This window comes from Amblyomma maculatum, chromosome 1 (assembly GCF_055883805.1).
Source record: "Amblyomma maculatum isolate TAMU_Amacu chromosome 1, ASM5588380v1, whole genome shotgun sequence".
NCBI lineage: Eukaryota > Metazoa > Arthropoda > Arachnida > Ixodida > Ixodidae > Amblyomma > Amblyomma maculatum.
In genome coordinates, this window is record NC_139344.1 from 250,453,884 (window position 1) to 250,475,586 (window position 21,703).

Below are 21,703 nucleotides of genomic sequence, written 5' to 3' on the forward strand. Positions count from 1 at the left end.
TTTCATACTTTCACGATCTGTTCTAGGATGTTCACGGTTACTCTGCACCGAGTAAGGACCTCATAGGTGTCTCGTGAAATTAAAAAACTGCTTAGAAATATTTCGGTTCCATGTATTCCTATGGGCGCTAACCCTATTTTTCACCCCCAACCGGCCCAGCCTGGCGACAGAAGCGCCACCGCATCGCGCTTACATCACAGATCGGTGTTGGTCTACAGGAAAGCTGCATTGTATATCGAAATATCGAACTCCAATTTCACCGGTCATTCGATATATCAATCTCCGCACCACACACTGGAAGGTGCGCCTTCCCTAAAGACGATCGTGTCACCCTCGGCCTTTTGTCGCATGTCGTTTTCAAGCCACGCGCGGAAGGAATGAGAGAGAACAGTTCAGAGATGGCTGGTCTAGAGCAGCACCACACCCTTTCCCCAAAGGCGTGAGCATCTGCGGCGATTGTTTGCCATTTGTCATCACTTGACGTTTGCAAGCCATGTGCGTCAAGGAACAAGAGGGAACCGGTTTGGCAACAGCCGGTACGGAGCAGACGCAGCTAATGCAGCCATGGTGTTCAGGAGAGGGGAAACGCGATAGAGCAAAGCACTATGAAGCAAAATGCAAGGGTGTGCCCATTCTTCTGCCGAGCTTCCTCTCCCCTTCCTTTCTCTTTCCCAGTCTTCGTTCGCAGCAGCACGCACTACGTATGCGCATGCTTAAGCCGACAGGCCAGCTCAGCCTGTGGCAGACAGAACATCAAACGCTTTCTCCAGTGTGTGTTATGGACCCCCTGTGCGCGGCGGGTGACATGCGATGCGAGTCTTGTGTCATCGTGCTGAACATGCGGCATAGCCTAAGCTATGGCGGCTGCAGGCGTTAAGAAGCGGTATTTTTTTTTTTTTGCGAGAGTCGACCACCCTTGTCGTCGTGCTGAACGTGTGGCATAGAGTAAGCTATGGCGGCTGCGGACGTTAAGAAGCGGCAGATGTTTTTTTTTTTTGCAAAAGTCGTCCATTCTTGCATCTATGAATCAACGAAAGCCCGCAGTCAGCTCGATCATGACACCAGCTTTTAGCATTGTTCGCTTCAAACGACATTTGCTGCTATCACGCTTACCAATGATTTTGTGGCAGTGGACCCCGCCCGCCCATAAATCGAACCAGGATTGTGCAATCAAGCCTCTGCCAAGCTCGCTCCCTGCCACCACAGGAGCTAACATCAAAAGTATAGTCAAAAGATAAACATGTGACGTTATCACTGTGCAGCATCTTGGCGCGCTACCAATAAATGAGCTGTGGATGTGGCGGCAGACATAGAGGGACGCACCACCGAGTAACGCTTTTTCTTTCTTCAAATTCTCGGTGGCAAAAGTGAAGGGAGGGTTCATTATGAGAGTGAGTTGATTACGCGACAAATATGGTATCATTTTTCACTATCGCACTAAAGCAGATTTCTGTATACCAAAAAAATCGATATATCGAACTATTCCGCGATCCCCTTCGAGTTCAATATATCCAGGTTCGACTGTATTCGTGGTCATGTTATGTAACTACACATAAATATGATACCTCAGGCTAATTATAGGTTCATGGTAGTCAGATACTGTTCCAGATTGTTAAGTTCCGCTTGACCCCCTAAGCCTCTGAATACAAGCACAAGGCACCAGTACAAGGTTACCTCAAAACAGTGTGAGCGATCAGGCACAAGATAAAGATTGCAACGCTAATAACAATAAAACCAAAATACAAATAGCACTGGTGAAGCTGAGTGACCTGCTCTATCACTCATGCATTTCAAGATTCTTGAGGGCCCCTACGCACACTTGTACATCGTAAAATGTTATATGCACCAACAGCTGCTGTTTCAAAAAAAATAAAAAGAAGGGGGCAAGGGGTAACAAGTAAAAGGCATCACTGAAATACCATAAGAGCAATCACATATTTCTTCTTCGCACTATTTTACCTTTACTGTGGCTTTACCTTCAATGCAATGCACAATTATGCTGGGTAGCAACAGACAGAGTGGCTTTTAAAAGAGCAGGGCACTGCTACTGATAGTTTATGGCACAAGTGGTGACATCACAATAAGTGCCAGGCCCTGCAAGGCGGGAAAGTATTTGCAGCACTGTTTGATGAAAAAGTGTACCACCTACACAGGTGAGATCTGCACATGATCATTCAATGATCAGAAAAATGTCAGAATGCACACAACTTTCACGCATCATTATTGTGGTTAATTCTTCTGGCATATCTCTCTCACATCCACACTAAAATTCAAAGTGACCGCAGGAAAAAATCACTGCAGAACTATCACACTCCAAACTGCAATTTTCAAGAAAGCTACCGGCACACACTTTTCAATTCACACAATGTTAAAAAAAAGACAACAATCAAACATTGGCCTGATATCCAAAGCAAACTCAAAGACCTTTCTATTAGGAGCTTTAGAACGATGAAGCCGTCCTTAGTAGATACTGCCTAACATCTTCAGTGTCTCGGGCAAGCCAAGCTGCATTCAGCCGGATGTTCTCCAAGGACTGCTGGACCACGCGTTCCACACCAGGAAAGTAATTCTGGCTGAAAAACAACTGCAACAGGATATGAATAGTCAAGCTTGTAGCAATTTTACAGCAATATCAATTTTCAATACAATGGACAACCAAACAAATTGCCCACATGGCAAGAGAGAAAGAGTAACTGTCAACTGCACTGATGCTCCACCATTATTAGTGCAAAATGCATTTGTGCAACTTTGAGTGGAATTACCAATATTATTATTTTTTTTTTTTTTCAAAGCAGATAACAGATTCTAAACTGCCTAAAATGCTATTGGGAGGTATGGTTGGCTCAATCACCAAAAAGTTACAACATTTTTAATAAGATGGTGTCTTCATGTAGCTCAAAATAACTGAAAGATCAAGCACTAAACAAAGCTGCATGTGGGCTATGAAAGACACCATAGCAACTTCACCTATTTACTTTTTATATCGGCTTTCATTCTGCCTTTGCCCTTTCGAAGTTGTTGCAAAGAAATTGCATGTAATAAAAAATTGTTAAATTCACTGAAATTTCCTATATGCTGATATTTATATATACGCAAAACAGGACATCACAAACTGCATTACACCTATGTTCATCAGCATGTGACCCCTGACCTTAACCGATACCACCCCACAGGCCACAGTGAAAAAATGCATTACGATTTTTCATGCGCTGCCAGGCTCAAATTTCTGCATGCTGAAACACGTGTCACCACCAAGATGTGTAGTTTTAGATCTTGATTTTCAATTTTGGCCTCGTTTGCTTTTTCCTCGGAAGGCGGCAACACGAGAAATTTTCACGACCACAACCACCAGAACGTGTTGGTGGTTGTGGTCATGAAATCGAGCGTGAAATTCGCATCAGGCCGTGCAAAGAAACCAGCATCAATCAAACCATTCAGCCGCTTTGGCTCTGGATTTTTTTTTTATGATGCCAGTAGTGACGAGTCAGAAGAAGACTTTTAAAACTCTCACTTCAGCTCTGGCAGTGACAGAGGTGCACAACAACCTACTGGCCAAATGTGAGCAAATTTTCAGTGTCTGTAGGAGGTATGTATGATCACAAAATGTTTCCGCGATTTGATCTCTTCAGTAAGGCTTCCACAGACTATGTTAAAAATAGCGTGCTGCCAGCACACATGCTTGTTGAGTTTTTGCCAAGACAGGAACCTGGTATACTTGGATCAGAGAGTGTTCCGACTATGGTTGACCCGGACCTTTTCCTTACTTTTTCTTGTGCTAAGTTATGCCAGATATTTGTGAAACCAACAATATATATGCCTTAATAATTCGGGCTTTTCAGTCTTGATGCTAAGCAAGCTCCCACTCCTCCAACTGTCCTGAGCATAACACCCCCTCAACGAGCCACAAAAAATTCACAAGCGAAAATACTGCAAGCTATGCAGCAAACAGAAGAAAAACCAGGTCCAAACTACTGTTTCTTACAGCAAATACTCGATATATTTGTGTCTAAACGTATCCCCTCTCACTGAAGTGAGCAGGGAACACTGGCCCAACGAAACATGAAAAAAGTTGTATATAAGCCTGCCATATTTTTTGCCACGAAGTTACTAAAGATGCAATGTATCATATTTTGTGTAGTATAGAATTTTTTTTATTACGGTTTTTGACAGCCACAGTCATGCCTTTCCACCATTTTACGTCTTTTTATGTTTTTGTATTTTGTATTTTCGATTCTTTTCTTTTTAATATAAAATTCAAGCATCACAATTTTTTCGATAAACACCCATTTATGAAGCTGCACTTTAATATGCATTATAAAAATTTTGTGCAGACATTTATATTGTTAGAAAATATTTTTTAACACCTATTAGGATTGCCAGTTTGTCTGCAGTCCAGCAAGAGTTTTTGCATCAGCGAAAGAAACCTGAAGACAGCCATCCCAAATTTGCACAACTAGGAAAAGATACAATTTACCATGTTTTGTACATTCTGGAACTTTTTAGTATGAATTCTTACTCCAATATTCAAGTGTTTCTAACCTTTAAAAGTAGTTTTTCAGAAAAAGTTAAGGGTAGCTGTATCCCGTTTTGACAATTTTGCGATATTCAAGAATTCAAATCTACAGAGGCTGTAGGTAATGCATGCAAAGTGTTTTTGTGCTAGAATTTGAACTGATGACGTAATCAATGATTAAAACTCGAGCTTCTCTTCACAGCACTGAACGATTGCAGAGGAGCTCAATGATGACGTCACAGATGGTAATGTTTCCGATTTTCCTTGCCTTTGCCTATTACTGCGGTGCATTTTATTATGTCGCGAAACAACATTTCTAGGGCTTTGCTTTAGTTAGCATTGTTTTTACTTCTTCAAGCCAAGCATTTTTGGGTGAAAATGTAGTGGTACCGTCAATGACGTTATGATGCACTCCCCAACTGCCACTGTGCGGTGCATAGAAGTGCAGTTTTAATAACTAAATTGTATCACTGATTCAAACGCTAGCGGCAACATATTTTGCATGCACTGCAAGCTATGAACATTCGAACCCTCGAATTTCATCAACATCTAAAACCAGTGCAATTTCCCTGGAGTTGAGACTTTTTATAAAACTTTAGATGTCGGTAAGGCCTTTATATATTTTGTATGTATAATCCCATTTATTCATCTTGTTGTACCAAGACAGTACAAAACATCATCTTTCTAGTGCCTATCATTTTCCTGCTTTAGCCTCAGTCCCGAAAGGGTTAAAGATGTTTTGTTGTGGAAACATATCTAGTACCATACCAATGATTTCACCTGCATAGAACTTGCACCATGGTACTGGGGAGTATGCCAATGCTGACAGTATTAAGCAATCTGGCAAGAAATTTGGTAGCGTTAGGCACAAAAACCTTTTCCAAACTCAAAAAGAAAAAAAAATCCAGGTAGTAGAATACAGTAGAATCTCGATGATATGATTACGGCTGGTACGAATTTCGGGATGATACGAATTTTAAGAATGCTTTGAACGGACTACATTGTATAGAATATGTTAAGATTCGGGGTGATACGAAGAATTTCTGAACCCGCCGCGGTTGATACGAACGTGCAAACCAGTCGCGCATGCGAGCGGGCCGGCGCGGCTGGCCTCAAGAGGGTAACATAACCAGCGCCCCCCCCCCGCCGCCACGAATGATACGAACGTTGTACAAACGCACAAAGCCACCGAGCAGCTCAGCGCAAGAGCTCACAGGGGGAGAGGGTACGCACCGCAGCCGCTGCCTCTCGTCTCCAACCCCCCTCACCCCACTAGGCACCCTACCCACACCTCCCTTTCGTAGCAAACCGACGAGCACTAGACAAGGACGGCCAAGGCGAGGCACCTGCCCAGTCGTGTAACGTCACTCATTCGATGGCAACTCATTGGTCTATCGAAAAGTTGTCTCGCCGGCTGTTCCCAGGAGGCCTGTGACGCTGGCGGAGAACTACCAAGGTGAACTACTGCAGGGGCACTGCTCCGTTTGCTGCTTCTTTCTGTCGTTCGCTGAGACGTGAAGTGCCCAAACGTTAGAAAGATGCAAGCGTTCGCTGCTGCCGAAATGTCGCAGAATCGTAAAGCCCTTTCTTTTAAGGAAAAGCTTGAAGTGCTGAAGAGGGTTGACGAAAACCCTAAGAAGCGTGTCGACTTAGCAAAAGAGCTAGGGTTGGCACCGTCGACGCTCTGCACCACTGTTGGGCAGCGAGATGCCATCTTGAAGAATGTGCAGCACTTCGGTGCGAACGTGAAGCAGGCTAAAACAGCGACCCATGTCAAGCTGGAAGAGGTTCTGCTGACTTGGTTCCGCGAAGTCACAGCGGCCGGCGTCAACGTGGACGGCAAGGTGCTACGTGAAAAAGCCGACACCGTCGTGCTTTCGCTTGGAATTGAAAATTTCCAAGCGTCTGGGGGATGGCTGCACCGGTTTAAAGGTCCACGGAAACGGCCCCCAAGAAGCCACTGATAAACGTGTTCCGTGTGTAGAACACATCCTTTTGAGCATTAACGCAAAGTATAACTCCTTGGAACAAAGCCAGCAATTTATTATTAATTTTTAAAAACAGCGTTTTTTGAAATTCGCGGAGAGAATGTCGCTTGGCAGTGTCGCATGGAACTATTTCCTTAACCCGTGACGTCACGGGTGAGTTGACTGGCAAGGCTTGTTAGAAGCTGCCATTCGCTGCGCCACTGCAACCATGACGTCACGGACACACTTCCGGTAGCTGCGAAAGTCGTCTGCTCGTGCGCTGCTCGAACTCTGTGCGGGCTGTTACACAGCTCGCCGCCCTTATCGGTTAGGTGGCCATTGCCCATTAAATGCAACAACCGAAGCGACGCAGGGATCGGCAGAACGAAGCTGCATTTACAAATATCTTAATTATATAACATGGTTTCAGGAGTACCGGAGTGTCGTCCGACGAGGCGTCAACAGCACGGTCAAGCACCGCACGATGGCAGCACCTCCTCGACCGCCGTAAACACCGCCGCTGTGGCCCCTCCTCCCGCATACCGTTCGCGAACGACACGGCGGATCGTTAGCACCGATGTCGGAAATAAAGCGTGCTAAAATTTGTTGGCGTCTGGAATACTGAGCCGAATATCAAGTATGATGCCTCGTGAGGATCGCTGACCAGCAGCAAATTGCTGGTAAGAGCGATAGCCGTGATACAAGCTAGTTTCTGCTCAAGCCAGCTGCCGCTGGTGCATTTCGGCTGATCCGATCTGCTCCCTCGTACTAGCTCTGCGATTAATGCGTCGGCTGAGTTTCTCCTATAATTATTTTACTATGACAGGATAGGATTCACTATAAGGCAGTTTCATAAGTAGACGATTTACGACAGCGTTGATCATGTTCCAAAGCGTCGACTGCCGCGGCTTCGAAGCGAAACAATTTAGGCCTAGCGACGACTAGGGACGGTCACGCACGACGCCGTCATTTGCCGTGCTCGTGCGCCCCACCCCCGCGGTAATTGTGTAACGTACCTCAGCCTGCTCGCGGCATCCCGTGCTGCAAGCGTTGCAAACTCGTGTACTTTCATAGCTAAGGCCGCATATTTTTTGACGTTCTGCTCAGCAACAAGCCATTCAAACGATACTGCAGGCAAGACAAGGCTTCAGTACACAGTCGCTGCGCTGTCGGCCGTAATCGAAGACATCGGGCGGCACCATAATCTATACATCGATCTTTAAACGTGATACAGTGGGCAAATGAATAACTTTGTGAAGCAGACCCGCTCGTACGTTTCGCACACTCGGGCGCCGACGAGTAGCTTCCGTCAACAGACTTCGTCATAACCTCGGTCAACGACGCAAACCGAGGTCGTCAAGCTCGGTTTGCGGTAACCGCGGTTAGTAGTGTAACCATGGTTTGGTCCACCGTGTAACATAGGGTAACCACGTGCTCGCGGTTACACTAACCGTCGCTGCGCGAACTGGCGAACTCCTCAGGCGTGTGCGAGCGAGGACGGGTTGACGCGAGTACGCCAGCGAGCGAGCGCGCGGCAACCGGAAGTTCGTCGAAGTGACGTATGTCTGGGCGGAGCTTTGAACTTGCTTGTATTCTCTATTTTTTTTATGGCTCCCTTCGGCGTACGAGTTGAGAGGGAAAATTGGAAGGGTCATTTTTAATCGCCGATATCTCTGGTGTTGCAGAAGCTAGATCGAAAATTTTTGCGGGAGAATGATGGGTGGTTCAATAACTATCAGTGTTATGGCGTTGTTTACCCTTCTTGGTGACCCCTTTCAGGGGACCTTTAAGGAACAGCACGGACATGTCTACCGGGTCGTCTCAGGTGAAGGCAAGAAAATGGACTAGTCAGCTGCAGATGAGTGGCTGAACACGCTGCCGGCGCTGATTTCTGAGTACGTGCCACGCAACATATTTAATGGCGACGAGGCGAGCCTCTTTTTCAACCTTCAACCATAAAGAAGTTCGTGCGTAAAAGGCCAGGCATGCCAGGGCGGCCAGAAAAGCAAAGAGAGAGTAACAGTACTCTTTTGCTGCAACTCGGATGGATCCGAGAAACTCCAGCTTACCGTCATCAGTAAGTCGAAGAAACCGAGGTGTTTCCGATCAGCGGAGCGTTTGCCTGTCTTTTACAGAGGTAACTGAAAGGCGTGGATGACTGGAGATTTTTTCCGCGAGTTCTTGACAAGCCTTGATCGGAAAATGGCGTCAAGAAACCGGAAAATTTTGCTTTTCATGGACCAGTGCTCTGCCCACCCAAAGGAAATGACATTCAATAACAACGAAGTCAGGTTCCTGCCGGTGAACACTACCAGCCATCTTCAGCCACTGGACGCTGGGATAATTAGAAATGTGAAACATCATTTCAAAGGACTTCTAGTGAGGCGAAAATTGACCGTAAAGAAGCAAACTTGCGGATGAGTCTCTTAGATGCTTTGCACTTTCTAGCCATGTCGTGGGATAGTGTAACTTCAGACACAATCTCGAACTGTTTTAGAAAGTGCGGATTTGCCATCAAACTTGATGCGGCTTCGGCAGGAGATTGTCAAGAGCCAGATGAAGACCTAACGATTGATGGCTGGGACAATCTGGAAACTGAAGCTTCGACTCGGGACTTCGTTACCGCGGATGACGTCGCAACCTGTGGGCTGAGGTCTATTGAAGACTTGGTCAACGAAGCGAATGATTGCGAAAGTGAGCCTGACAGCGATGGTGACGCTGACGACGAGTGTGATCAGCCGCCGTCAACGGCAGATACTCTTCACGCTTTGGACGTTCTGTGCTGCACCGTAAGTGCCGGCAGCGTGAGCGACGAAACCGCGGCACGGTTTTATGCCTTTCAGGCGGAGCTTGTCCGCGACATCAACAGCAAAAAAGCGCAGACAAGCATTATGGACTTTTTCGGCCGCAAGTAGTTCGCCATAATAAAGTTTGGTTCATTTTCAATTCATGCCCATGTGGAAGTTGACTTGTTTTGGATCATACGAATTCGGGATGATACGAATATTTTGTGTGCTCCCTTGGAATTCATATCATTGAGATTCTACTGTAACTTGAACTGCACATCACGTCACCTATACAGTACAGTATGTTTTGAATGACTACATGTGAAGCTGCTGTTTTCTGAACTCACCTCAATTTCCAAAGCTTTCTCCTCAGTAGCAAAGTTTTCGGTAATGCACTGCAAGAGACAATACAAAGGACCATAAGTGAAAAGAGTCTTTCCCATGTAGCAACTGGTTTCTCTAAAATCTAGTTCAGCAGAATGGAAAGTTGGGCTAGTTGAAGGCTGTTTATGATGAATAAGTGGGCACAAACGGAACGTAGAAACAGTGCTTGTCCTGTTGTCTTTTTTGTGTCTACGTTCCGTTTGCACCCACTTATTCATCTCCAAAATCTACACACAATTTTGGACAAGCATAATAACATTCTAACCTCTCCTTCACTGGTGACTTTCTTTAATAAACTGCTGCAACACAACTGATCACTCTACATGCTGTAGCTAGTGTCACCTTCTGTAAGCATTTGAAAAAAATAATAAATAAAGATTGCAGTGCTTTCAAATCTATGCCGTAAAGGAATGGAACAGCCTGCTTCAGGCAGGTTTTGTAAAAGCTCTTGGAGAATAAAAATATCCATTCTGGAGAAGGTATGGAGCAGAAAATGTGCGCCCTGGATTCAGGTGTCGAAAAGAAATATAATCATTCTGTAGCCGTAACATGAGCATTTTGAAACAACTTTGACTGCAAATATGTGAACCTTGATTAATGTTACCTCTAATATCTCGAAATATTATGGAGGTCAAGGTTTACATGCCACATAATTGGCTTCAATGGCAAGTATAATTGTAACCGCTTATCTCAGATGGTTTCCGTGAGAATGTCCTAATATATGAAAATCTGGTCAGTGTCAATTCTAAAAACAAGCCACCAGTCAGGGTGGATTTATGGGGAATTCTTGGACAAGGAGGGGCCGTTTGCTGTAAAATTAAAATTCCTCGCAAGGAGGCGAAAGGGGGTGAGAAAGGTGCACGTGCGGATGCAATCCGCAAGTCACGTTGGACATCATGCACATAAGCCAATTTCTGCACTCACATGCTGCAAAGTACCCCTCCAGCCACTGCTCTTTGTTGGAGCAACAATGCAGCAATGGCGCAACACAGTGCTGGCAAAACACAACAAGGCGTCTTGTTAAACACAAAGTATGTCCCTTAGGCTACAATGCCAGCATGACAACCTTGTACATGCTCCTCGAGATACCTTTACAATGCTTCCTCTAATGCCCTGATCATGCCAATACAGAATGCTTAGCCCCTGCGTATCGGTGGTTGCAGCACACTGCAAGTCCCCGGATGTGCTCGTATCCCATAACAGTCAAAGAAGATCACACAGTAGAAAGAGAAACGACTGACCAAATTTACAATGCAGTAAAACATTTTAAATATTTACTATTTCTGCAGGGCCATGAGCGTACCTCCCACCAACTCCATAACAAACAGCTGGCAACACTGTCAATTGAAGCCAAGCCAGATGGCAACTGTCAGCATGTTTGTTTGCAGGTTTTAGTACCATGTGCCAACTCTAAATGCCAGTTTCTCATGAAATCACAATGCTAGCACTTCAGACATACCTTGACAAGCCTTGCAATCAGAAAGCCAGAGCAGTAGCGCTTCCTAACAGCATCCTTGTTGTTCTTGAAAAAGCTCCAAGTCAGGTCCCGCCCAACAGCTGTTAGGGCACAGTAAATAATGACGAAGACAGCATCCTGTGACTTCACTTCATCCTGTACAGAGAGATCGGAATGTTGCATTAGAATGTGCTTTGATTTCCAATCAAGAAATAGATGGTGTTCACACCTACCGAGAGAGCAAACTCCAAAGTGGCCTGAATGAGTTCAGGGTTGGTCACCCCAGCAAGAGCAGCTGAAAGTCGGTTCTTTTCCTCCTGAAGGTCGCTGTTCCGGTAGAGCTGCACACATTTAGTCAGTCACGTTACAAGAGAGCAAGTGTCAATGCTGAATTTTTTTATTTCCCTCAACGAAGGGCATTATAAATGGCTATAATCATCAACGTTTATGAAATGCGGCACCACTGATTGCGGCTCTACCGAAAATAAAATTTGTTTAGATATTGATGATGATGCTTTCTGCATTATAGAATATGGTAAGTGGATCATGCAATCATTACTATTCTCTGCCAAACTCAAGCAAGTAAATTAGCATATGGTAAGTGGATCATGCAATCATTACTGTTCTCTGCCAAACTCAAGCAAGTAAATTAGAACTTGTGGGAACCTTTCAAAGAAAGACAGTTGGTCTCAGAAACTCAAAGCAAGAATAGAAAACATGTATGTCAGGTCCGTAGCTAAGGGAAAATGGCAGTGCTATTCTACAAATAAGTATTGTGCACTTATGACAAACTGCCTCAGGATTCTGGACTTTTTGTCACAATACCAATAATGACTGACGTCATAAACAGAACAATGTGTCAGAATTAGAGGCCAGATTTTTAAGCACTAAAAACGCATGTCATAGGCACCACAGTTAGGCATTAAAAATTGCATTTTAGGCACCGAACAAAAAAAAATAAAAAAAAATAAGCATGACAGACTTTGTCAAAAGTGCACAATATATAAGATCTGAACATCGGCACGCAATATCTGCCACAAAAAAAAAATAATAATAAATAAAAGGAAAGAGAACGGGAGGGATGATTTGAAGTTTTAACAAAGGGATGAACCTTAGAAACAGTTTTTAAGGCTGTCCCGCAACATACCATACAATTCAAATGCGTCAGCGGAGCAAAGGGGGCAGTCGCTTTCTGCCGCGAGAAATGTTTGGAAATAGTTTACAAACCCTTTTAACACACATTTGACGCACCTGAAAGCAAACAATAAAATGCAAATACAATTAACTGCCGAAAACCCTTCAAAGACTTAATGAAAGACGAAATGTTCTGTTTAGCGTCAGAACTGGCCTTTCATGCTACAAAATTAAGAACAAAATTAAACAGGAGATCGTGTATTTATTAGCGGTATAAACACTGTCAATTTCAATTATGCGATATATGAGCTGCATACAGGAATTAAGCTTGTTTACTGGGGTCATACACAATGCTTCAGCATTAACAAATATGTTGCCATTTATGTAACATATAGCATTAACAAATATGTTGCCATTTATGTAAACAGTATGTTGTAGTTAGTGGCTTCAAGTGTTTGGAGCCCCTCCACCTTCTAATGGTGCTTGCCATTTGAAGTGTTGGGACACGCAAAATACCTGATGCAAGAGAATGCAGCTATAAATTGCTGCTTGATGCTAACACACTGGTGAAAATAAATCGTTCTGAATAGACCTACATACATCTACTGAGGGTCCACATTAAACACGGTCCATCAAGATATTACCATTAAATCTATAAAGCCACTAGCATACAAGCACAAACTCCAAGTTAATGCTTTCAAAGTTGCGCCTCATCTACTAAGAACAAGGTTTGAAGCTTAAAAAGAAAGAATGCAGTTTCAACGAACATTACAGGAGCATGGCTGTACTTCGAATCATCTGGTGGCTTTACACGCTTTGATATCTTACAATTTACATTGGCAAGTACTCTTGAAAACTGCTTGGGCATTAAAAACCCTTCATTTTTTTTCCAGGACGGACTGAAATTTAGCGTGAATCTTTAACAACTGCTCTGCGGGGAAGAGCAGCGATTCGTTACTGTACATTTTCAATTAGTCCACATTGGTAGTGAGAACTATAACCCCCTCGCACATTCCAGTTTTCTTATAGTGATCGCGAGAAAAGTGAAGTGGTCGCACAAATATTTCTGGTACCCTTGAAGGTTGTCTTTAGAGAGGGCAGCTTGAGCACTCCTGACCAAAGCCCCCTCGTCACCTGAAAAACTGTCTACGAAGGTCTTTAGGTCCAAAAGGTGGAAGTTGTAGCATTCAGCGGCTTCCAGCCACATTCCCAAAAGTGCGATGATAGGCTTCAGTGGGAGAAGCACTTTCAGCAACTGCTCTTTAAATGACAGAGGGCGCTTTCACAAATATGTTGAAGCCCCATGAGCTGGGCAGATGGCATGGATCATCTGTAGGTTTTGTCCATATTGGTTGCTACATCCATATAAAAGAAGCAAAAATCTTGCTGCCTTTCACACCATTTGAGTCTTTCAAGGATTGACTAAAAAGGTAGGCTATAGTTTTCCTGTTCGTCATCTGCAGAAGCTTCGAGCATAAAAAGAAAGGCCTTGTCACCTCATCAGATTCAAGCTTTCTTGCTAAGAATTTAGTGAACAAAAAACTGCCCCTTCACATCTGTTGTTTCACCTCTGGAGGCCCACAAGCAGAAGTCGTGGAGATCATTTCGTATCCCTCCAAGGATTTCTTCATACATAGGCTGAAGACAGATTTTTCACAGTGCAGATTCGAATGGCACGGTCAATTGCAATACCTGTGCAGAAACTGTTTAACTGCCAGATATAATTTTTTTTCTATGCGACGTTAGCAGCCACGAAGGCATCGCATAAGTAAACATACAAAGCATTCTTTCTATCGTTATTAAAGGCTTGTGTCCATCAAGAATGATTTTCTTGAAGTTAAAGTCTGGTGTCCTGTGCTAGTCAATATGATAGTACTTGTTTTCACGAGGAATCTGCGAAAATTACACGCCTGTTACGCAGAATATAAAAATATAGATATAAATAATATAAAAACATAAAAATGCTAAAATAGTCTACGGTATGAAAAGCTGAGCATTGGGGGTATGCATGTACGAGGACAATACGCAAATTTTAACAAATGTTGGCAGTTTCTTTGAATTAGCAGCATGCGATGAAATAAACGATGCCAAAGGGCTGCAGTAAAACGCTTCACAATTTTTGGGTAACTGTAACGATTTCAACAAGCATGTGTGTTACGTGCTCAACTTTTTTCTGCGTGGCCGGCAGAAAACAGTTTCGCCATCTTCAGTGTACCATGATATACCACTAGTCCACTGACGAATCAATGTGCTCTTAGAGACCGCTCGCTCTGGCATGGCTGGTAAGCCCAGTCACGATTCCTAGCCAAGTATGACAATAATGAGATGTGATGAGTGACTAGCGTTTCTTCTTTTGTTAGCGGTGCTTCTACAGGGATGTTACACAATCTGGTGAAGAGTGAGGGAACCAATCCGTCAGAAGGATAGAGAGAAAATGGCACAGGAGTGACGGCACAAGAGTGGTCTTCATACAAGCATTAAACCAGAGTCCTTCTGAACGCTTTCTTGAGAGAGCACGAATGTTCATTGTATGTACTCATGACAGACAGCTTTGCAGTCTGGAATGCTTCTACGAGATCATTTTACGACGATAACATGAGCATAAGAACAAATAAGGCAGACGAGTCAAGATGGAAATCTCAACGAATTAGGCTGATTCTGGCTGATTTATGTAACATTCCAGAGTTGGTTCCAGCTGAAACAACTGGGAATTGTTCAGATAACTTATAACTTGCTTTAAATACTTTCTAAAATGCAGTGACATCTGGTTGAGTAGCCAAATCCCATAAGCTGCACAGATAAAATGTAATAAAACAGGAAAATGGTTGTTCCAATATTTTCTGTTTACATGGTTGGCATCGTATTCCAGGGTCATTTTTGGCAAAATAGGGCATTTTTAGGCACCAACATCAGAAAGAGGCACATATAGGCACCCAAAATAGGCACTATAAAACTAGTATTAAACATATTGCCAACACCTAATTCGTGCTGACACATAAAAATGGTGTGCCTAGGGTGCCCTAAAAGAAAAAAAAAAGAAGAGGAAAGCAGCATTTGCTTAAAATCCAGTCTCTAGAGTCTAGACATAACCAAAAAATCTCTCATCCATATTTTTCTGGCGGCTAAAAGACAAATTGCCAGGATAGGCAGGGCTAGGTAACAATCCAGGTTTTCAAATAAATACAAAAATTAAAAAAAAAAAAAAAAAGTTGGCAGTAAACTTTTGCCCAATTTGGATTAATTAAAAAAAAAATCTGCTTTTGCACTGTGTCAGGCTTTGCAATTCCCATGTTGTAATCTACATTTCGGTTGCAATTTCTCACAAACATCTTGAATTTGCTTGTTTGACAAATGAGAACAGAACGACACAGAACTCTGCTAAAACTGTTATGTGCAGGCAGCGTGCAAAAACGCAGGGGGAAGCACACAGAAAGAGATGTGACGGAAGAGTCACGGTGGCCTGGGCGGCGTGGCGCCTGATTGAGGTGGCCATGGACAACAGTCGGGATCAGTGCCGCGAAATGGTAGCGGTTTGGGCTAGCTGGACGGATATACCGATAGATAAACTGTGCCAGAATGAGACACAGGACAGAGAGACACAGACGAGCCCTGGCTGCCGGCTGGGTACTTATTTCAAAGCTGCAAACATGAGAGGGAGAAAAGACAACAACAGGAGAAGAGCGCACAAGGACAGGTAAAGCAAAAAGCAAAAAGCAAAGAGAAAAAAAAAATTCTATAACAAAAAGTAGGAAAAATATACATTTGTGGCAAATAACTCCCTCCACATATGGCACAAATAGGGTGGTACAACTCTGCACAAAGCCAGCAAGCAAAAATGCGTGCTACAGCAGAGTGCAATGCGACATCCTGTGTGTGACCAACACGCCTAGGATCCCAGCAAAAAGGAACGTTATCAGCCACACAATGCTTTTCCTGTTATACTGCATATTTGCGTATCAGGAAACAATTATGAACATGAAACTTCGAACCATACGTAAATATAGAGCCGAAAAAAGAAATCACAAACTGGCAATTCTGATAACCTTTGCCAGAAAACAGTTGTTAAATTGACTTGATAATAAATTCTAAAAATGCTGAACACTTTCAGCAGGTCACAGCAGCCATGTCCACTCCTTCTGAGAAGACGAAAAAGCTTGTGGGCATCCTTTGCGAACATGATATATTAAAAGATCAAAATTCAACTGCACATAGAAGAATTACTACAATCTGGTGTCTTGAGCACTGTAACATATTTATAAGCTTTGCAAAAACAATTAAAGAACACCTTTAACTTACCTTCAGGAACTCATCGTACATCTTTCGGTCAGCAACCGATGCTGTTGCCAGGTAAACCTTGAAAAGGAAAATTAGGGGAACACTTAAGCTCTGCCTTTTGGGTATGATGCGACAGTGTTAATGGCCCTCGTCTCCCTTACAGATGGTCGTTTGTATGCAAGAGCTCTGCCACTTGCTTAATCACTAACTTTATTATCTCACACATTAGAGTACAGTCGTAAGCTACCACATTATGCGAGACTCGCTTTAACATGAACATGCCTGTGCAAGCTAAGAGTACCATGCCTCGGGAAACATGGGTCCTGGTGTGGTATAGGATCCCAAAGGACTCCTACCATCAGATTGTCTCACATGGTCACACAACCCACCGACTAATTCAGTGCCCAGCTATGTCACCTACATATTACATGCGTGCTCGTGAATTTTCTGTCAAAACGCTGACAATACAGACGGTGAATTTTTTGTAGAATGAGGCCTTTAACGATATTGTATTAAAAGAAAGAGTGGGGTTTCCTTTTCAGTCTCCGACACCAACAAATATCAAGTTTAAGATGCAGCGCTGAAGATAACCGTATTTACTCGCATATCAGCCAAACACATCACATAAGTTGGCCCTCTAAATTTGGGAACCAAAAAAAGAAAAAAGTCTGAATGTCAAATAGGTTATTCCATGGAGATCGCCCACACATAGAAGCTTTGTTTTTGGTGACACTGGCACCTGCTGCCACTCACTTTTTCAGTACCTCCACATGTAAGATGGCAGCTCAATTAAATGTCGCTGAAAACAGTCGCCCTCATTTGGGAGACGTGACTTAGTGCGACTAAGAGAATGGAATAAGTGTCCTTGTTAAGATATTGCCATGGCAAAGGTTTCAAGAGAACCTTTGTGCAGTAACAGTCGTAGCAGCTGCCATAGGTTTTGAAGGCTAAAAAGCAACCAGAAGGTAGGAATTTCTACAGTACTGTAGCTAACGACATTCTTGTCCTTATCTACATTCGTACTCAGATTTGAACTTTAGCCTGGCAGTATTTAGAGTATTGGCCAAATACCAAATTCGCAGAGCAGTATTTTGGAGAAAACAACAAAAAACATCAACCTATATGCAAGTAAATTTCGTACTGCCCAATTCAAAGGTTAGGTAACTCGCAAACTGAACAGAGCGTTTGAATTCCAGCCATTTTTATGCCAAATTCTGTAAGCCAAGAAAAGCAAATAGTGCAGAAGCACAAAAAGATATAAAAAATGGTGACTTACTGCTCCACGTATGTCAGCAGAAATGATGGCAGTGCCAGCCACATGGGCATCAAACCGCCTCCTTGCTTCAGCCAGAACTTCTGCATCCTTGAAGCGAGCCAGGCGATCAATCACAGTGCTTCGCAGCAGCGTAGCCAGGTGACCTTAAAGCATATTCACAAGTTTAGCTGCAACTATGCAGGTTTTCATCCCATATTAGTATAAAAGCAGGCTTTCAAAGCAGCGCAAGCGTACATCTGAAAATTCACCTTGGCAACGTATGCCATAATGCAAGGCTGCTCAATGCATCACACAGCAGAGTTCTCGGAAAATTAATGTGGTGCCCTGCGCTACTTGCTAGGAGACCACCACTGCCTCACAACGTTATCAGCAGCTTGAGGGAAAAGGAAATTTCAAAGAAAGAGAGCTTGCTTACTTTCATCAGGCTTGGGGTCCCAGCCCAACTTGGAAAAAATCCTTGCCAGGAGTCGGCGTCCATACATATGCAGAAGCGGTTGCAGATCAGTGTGCGAGAGTAGCTGATTCAGTTTGCCTAGACATGAGTTGATCGAGTTCCACACAGTGTAGCTGTCTTCTTCCACATAAGCTTCCATCAGGCGAAGAATGTCAACGGTGGACTTGTGGCCACTTTGCACCTGACACACGGAGTAAACCATTTTCAATGGCAAAAAATTCTCGTTTCAGTTGGCTGGCTGCATAAAACTAGCAACAAAAAAAAAAAATTAGCATTCTGCACTTTCTAAAACCAATGGGTTTCTTGCCATGCCAGTGAGGACTTATACACTGCTCAGGTCCCGTTTTTCTTACGTATGTCGAGCCAACTCATAACAGCAGTTCATAAGATTAATTTTAATATGAACAATGGCGGAGCTACCATTAAAACATTGTAACAATTATCATGATCAACCTGTCTACACCCACCGCAGGGCCTAGGTTTCTCTCATATCACTCCAACTTAGCCCAGTCCTGAGCCAGCTTCAGCCATCTAATCCTTTCAAACTTCCTCTCTTGGAATCCAGTCAGCTACCCTTAATGACCATTACATCTTAATTTTGACTAGGATGTCAATAACACTACAAAAATCATTTCCTTTCCACAGCTCGCTATGTTGTCTTCAATTTAAGTTGAACCCTTTTCATTAGCTTCTTTGTTTCTGCACCATAGATGGGGCAAGGCAAACATGTTATATACTTTTCTCTTTGGGGATATCAGTGAACTGACAATCATGACCTGCAAAAAATGTTCTGCTGAAATGGGGGGGCTCGTTACAAGATACATAAGGGAGCTAACAGCCATTGGCACCAAGGAAAGCATAGAGGTTTTTTTTTTCTTTTCCGTTCATATATCTGAAATAATGCAGGTAATAATATAACTGATGATAAAGTAGAAGGAAAAATAACTGCACGCTGCCGATGGGATCCTAACCTACGGCCTCCGAATTTTTCGTCCAGTGCTCTACCAATTGAGCTATGACAACAGCTGCTTAACCTTCCAGTTTCGAATCAAAAATAATACGGCGTGACGGACGAGGACAAAGAAGGCCCACAAATGACAGGACTAGAGCCAGTCCTGCTGTTTGTGTGCCTTCTTTGTCCTCGTCCGTCGCGCCGTATAATTTTTGATTCAGAATGTACCAACTAGTCCAAACAAGAGTTATTTCCAGATTCATACATATTTAGTTTCATATAAACTATTCTTAAGAGTTCTCACCAGTGCCACTCTCGTCCATAGCAGCGGATGTAGTACGTCCTGTACTACCAAGTGTTATGCAGAAGAATGTGATCTAACATGGTAGGTGGGAGCTGTGTGATAACCCTCTATGTTATCCATGGCATCAAGGCTGCTAGAATGATCTCCATGATTACATTACTATTTCAGACCGATCAGGCGCGTAGCCAGGGGGGGGCTTATGGGGCTTCAGCCCCCCCCCCGAAGTGTTTTCGTGCTGTCATGCACCGCCAACCAAAACAACCACCGGCGCTCGAAAGCATTCTGGGTTTTGTCTACAATATCTTTTTCCGGTTCGTTCGAAAACACATTTCGGCACGAACATTACGAACTTGGGGGCTACATTTCGTAGCAACGCCCATGCAGACGGAGTCACGTAAAGCCAGGAACCATTTCCGAGCACTAAGTTTCAAGGGCGTTTAGATAGCGAGCTGGCTCGTCGCGTCAACTCGCGCCGGCCGCGGAGGTGGGGGTGGACGACGAAACAAGACAGGTTTCCATTCCCGCTCAGTGTTTCAAAGGCGGTATTTCCCTCGCCTTCGACTCCCCACTTCCTCAAAATCCCTGTGTCTCTCTTTTGGGGCTTTCTTTTTTCTCGTGCCTTCTGCGAATCCTCACCGTGCTGTAGCAGCTCTTAGTGGTACTCCCTCGCCCTTCTCCCCGTACACTATGCTCTCTCCGTGGTTGCGCTTTTTGTTTGTGTTTTTTTTTTTTTTTTCGTTTTCACGCTTCTTCCTACGCGCCGAAGAGAAGGAGCTGAACATTGGCCCAGGAGCGTTTTGTTTTTTTTATTGCACCTCATTTTTTTTCCTACACCTCTCTACGCCGCCCTACGCATCTTGCGGACGCCGGTGAGCGACCGCGACCAAAAGGCATCGAAGCGGCGCCGATGGCGGCGGAGTGACCGCTTGTCTCCTGATGAGGCGCCCAAGCCCCCTCCCCGCCACCCCCTTTTTCGGGATGGAGACGGAGACGAGCTGCCCTTTCAGACCTTAATCCCCCTTAAAACAGAAACTGACCTTGCGGGCGCCGGTGAGCGACCATGACCAAAGGCACCGAAGCGGCGCCGACGGCGGCGGAGTGATCCTTTGTCTCCTACTGCGGCGCCCAACCCCCCCCCCCTTTCCTTTCACGATGGAGACGGAGAGAAGCTGCTCTTTCAGACCTTAATCCTATTGGCACCCGCGGCGACGACCCCGGGAACCTGATCTTTTGTTTAAAGGTTCGGAGGCGCGTCGCCGATCAGCATTGACCCTGCTCGCCGACTTCTCGAAGCAGGCGGGTGAAACACACCTGTCCCGCTTTTTGCAACTTTTTTTTAACCAAAGCAATACCCTTCTTTAATTTTGGGTACAGAATAACTGTTGTCGCTGTGCAGGCAGTTAAAATCTACATTTAATGTATTGATTTCTCCATTCTTCCTCTATTATTCTACCCATATGGTGCTGTCGCAACCGAAGCGTGGCGATCATAGCTTTGTTCTTGCCTAGATCGTCTGTCTTTCTGTGCTTAAACTTTACTATCTGTGATTGTGCAACATGTTTATGTGCCTTGTTTGACGCATCATATACAGTGACTTTGCTTAGTTGCATAGATATATTGGAGACTTGTACGTATATTTAAATGTCATGTTGCGAGGTTTTGTGCATACATATAGTGAAGTTTGTTTCCAGTGGTAATTTTTTGCCCTTATCAGGTTGTATCATGTAATTTATAATGTTCCATTATATCTTCGCATTTGTATGTACATATGTCTCGGAACTCTCCTGCTTTTTCTGCGCGCTCTCTGTTGCGACTATAATTTCACTTAAATTACCCACAGTATACGACCGGTGACGGGTGTTCCTGTGCAATAAATGGAAAAAAGGACAGCGTCATTGGCCGTTGGACGTGTACAAAAATGTAAACAAGTGTCTTGGATGACAGATTCAATAAAGCATTTCCTGTCAAAGTGTTCATTTCTTGGCCTTTACGTTTTCATATCAGCGGTATGCACTGCTTTGCTGGTTTCGAACTGATATAGTTCTAGATTTCGTTTAATATTTTCTGTACTTATTCAACAGACAGAATCAGGGAAGCATTGATGTCAGTTATTTCTGCCACAATGTTTCACACACATATATGTTCTTTTATAATAACCCCCGCCATTGTGCAGGATGTAGAGGTAATCGGGAAAGTTCGATG

General features: G+C 43.9%; 1 protein-coding gene across 2 annotated transcripts in view; it reads right to left on the reverse strand.

The window, feature by feature from the left end:
• Nucleotides 1-916: 916 nt before the first annotated feature.
• The window catches only part of Psa (puromycin-sensitive aminopeptidase), a 49,596-nt gene continuing 28,809 nt past the window's right edge, over nt 917-21,703 (reverse strand). For both annotated transcript variants that reach the window (XM_084590826.1, XM_084590827.1), the window contains 7 exons: nt 18,207-18,426; nt 17,792-17,934; nt 16,537-16,593; nt 11,340-11,447; nt 11,110-11,262; nt 9,614-9,661; nt 917-2,584 (listed from right to left, as the gene is read on the reverse strand). In XM_084590826.1, the coding sequence (XP_084446952.1) occupies nt 2,441-2,584; nt 9,614-9,661; nt 11,110-11,262; nt 11,340-11,447; nt 16,537-16,593; nt 17,792-17,934; nt 18,207-18,426 (873 nt within the window). In that variant the 3' untranslated portion in view covers nt 917-2,440. The remainder of the gene's footprint in view (nt 2,585-9,613; nt 9,662-11,109; nt 11,263-11,339; nt 11,448-16,536; nt 16,594-17,791; nt 17,935-18,206; nt 18,427-21,703) is intronic.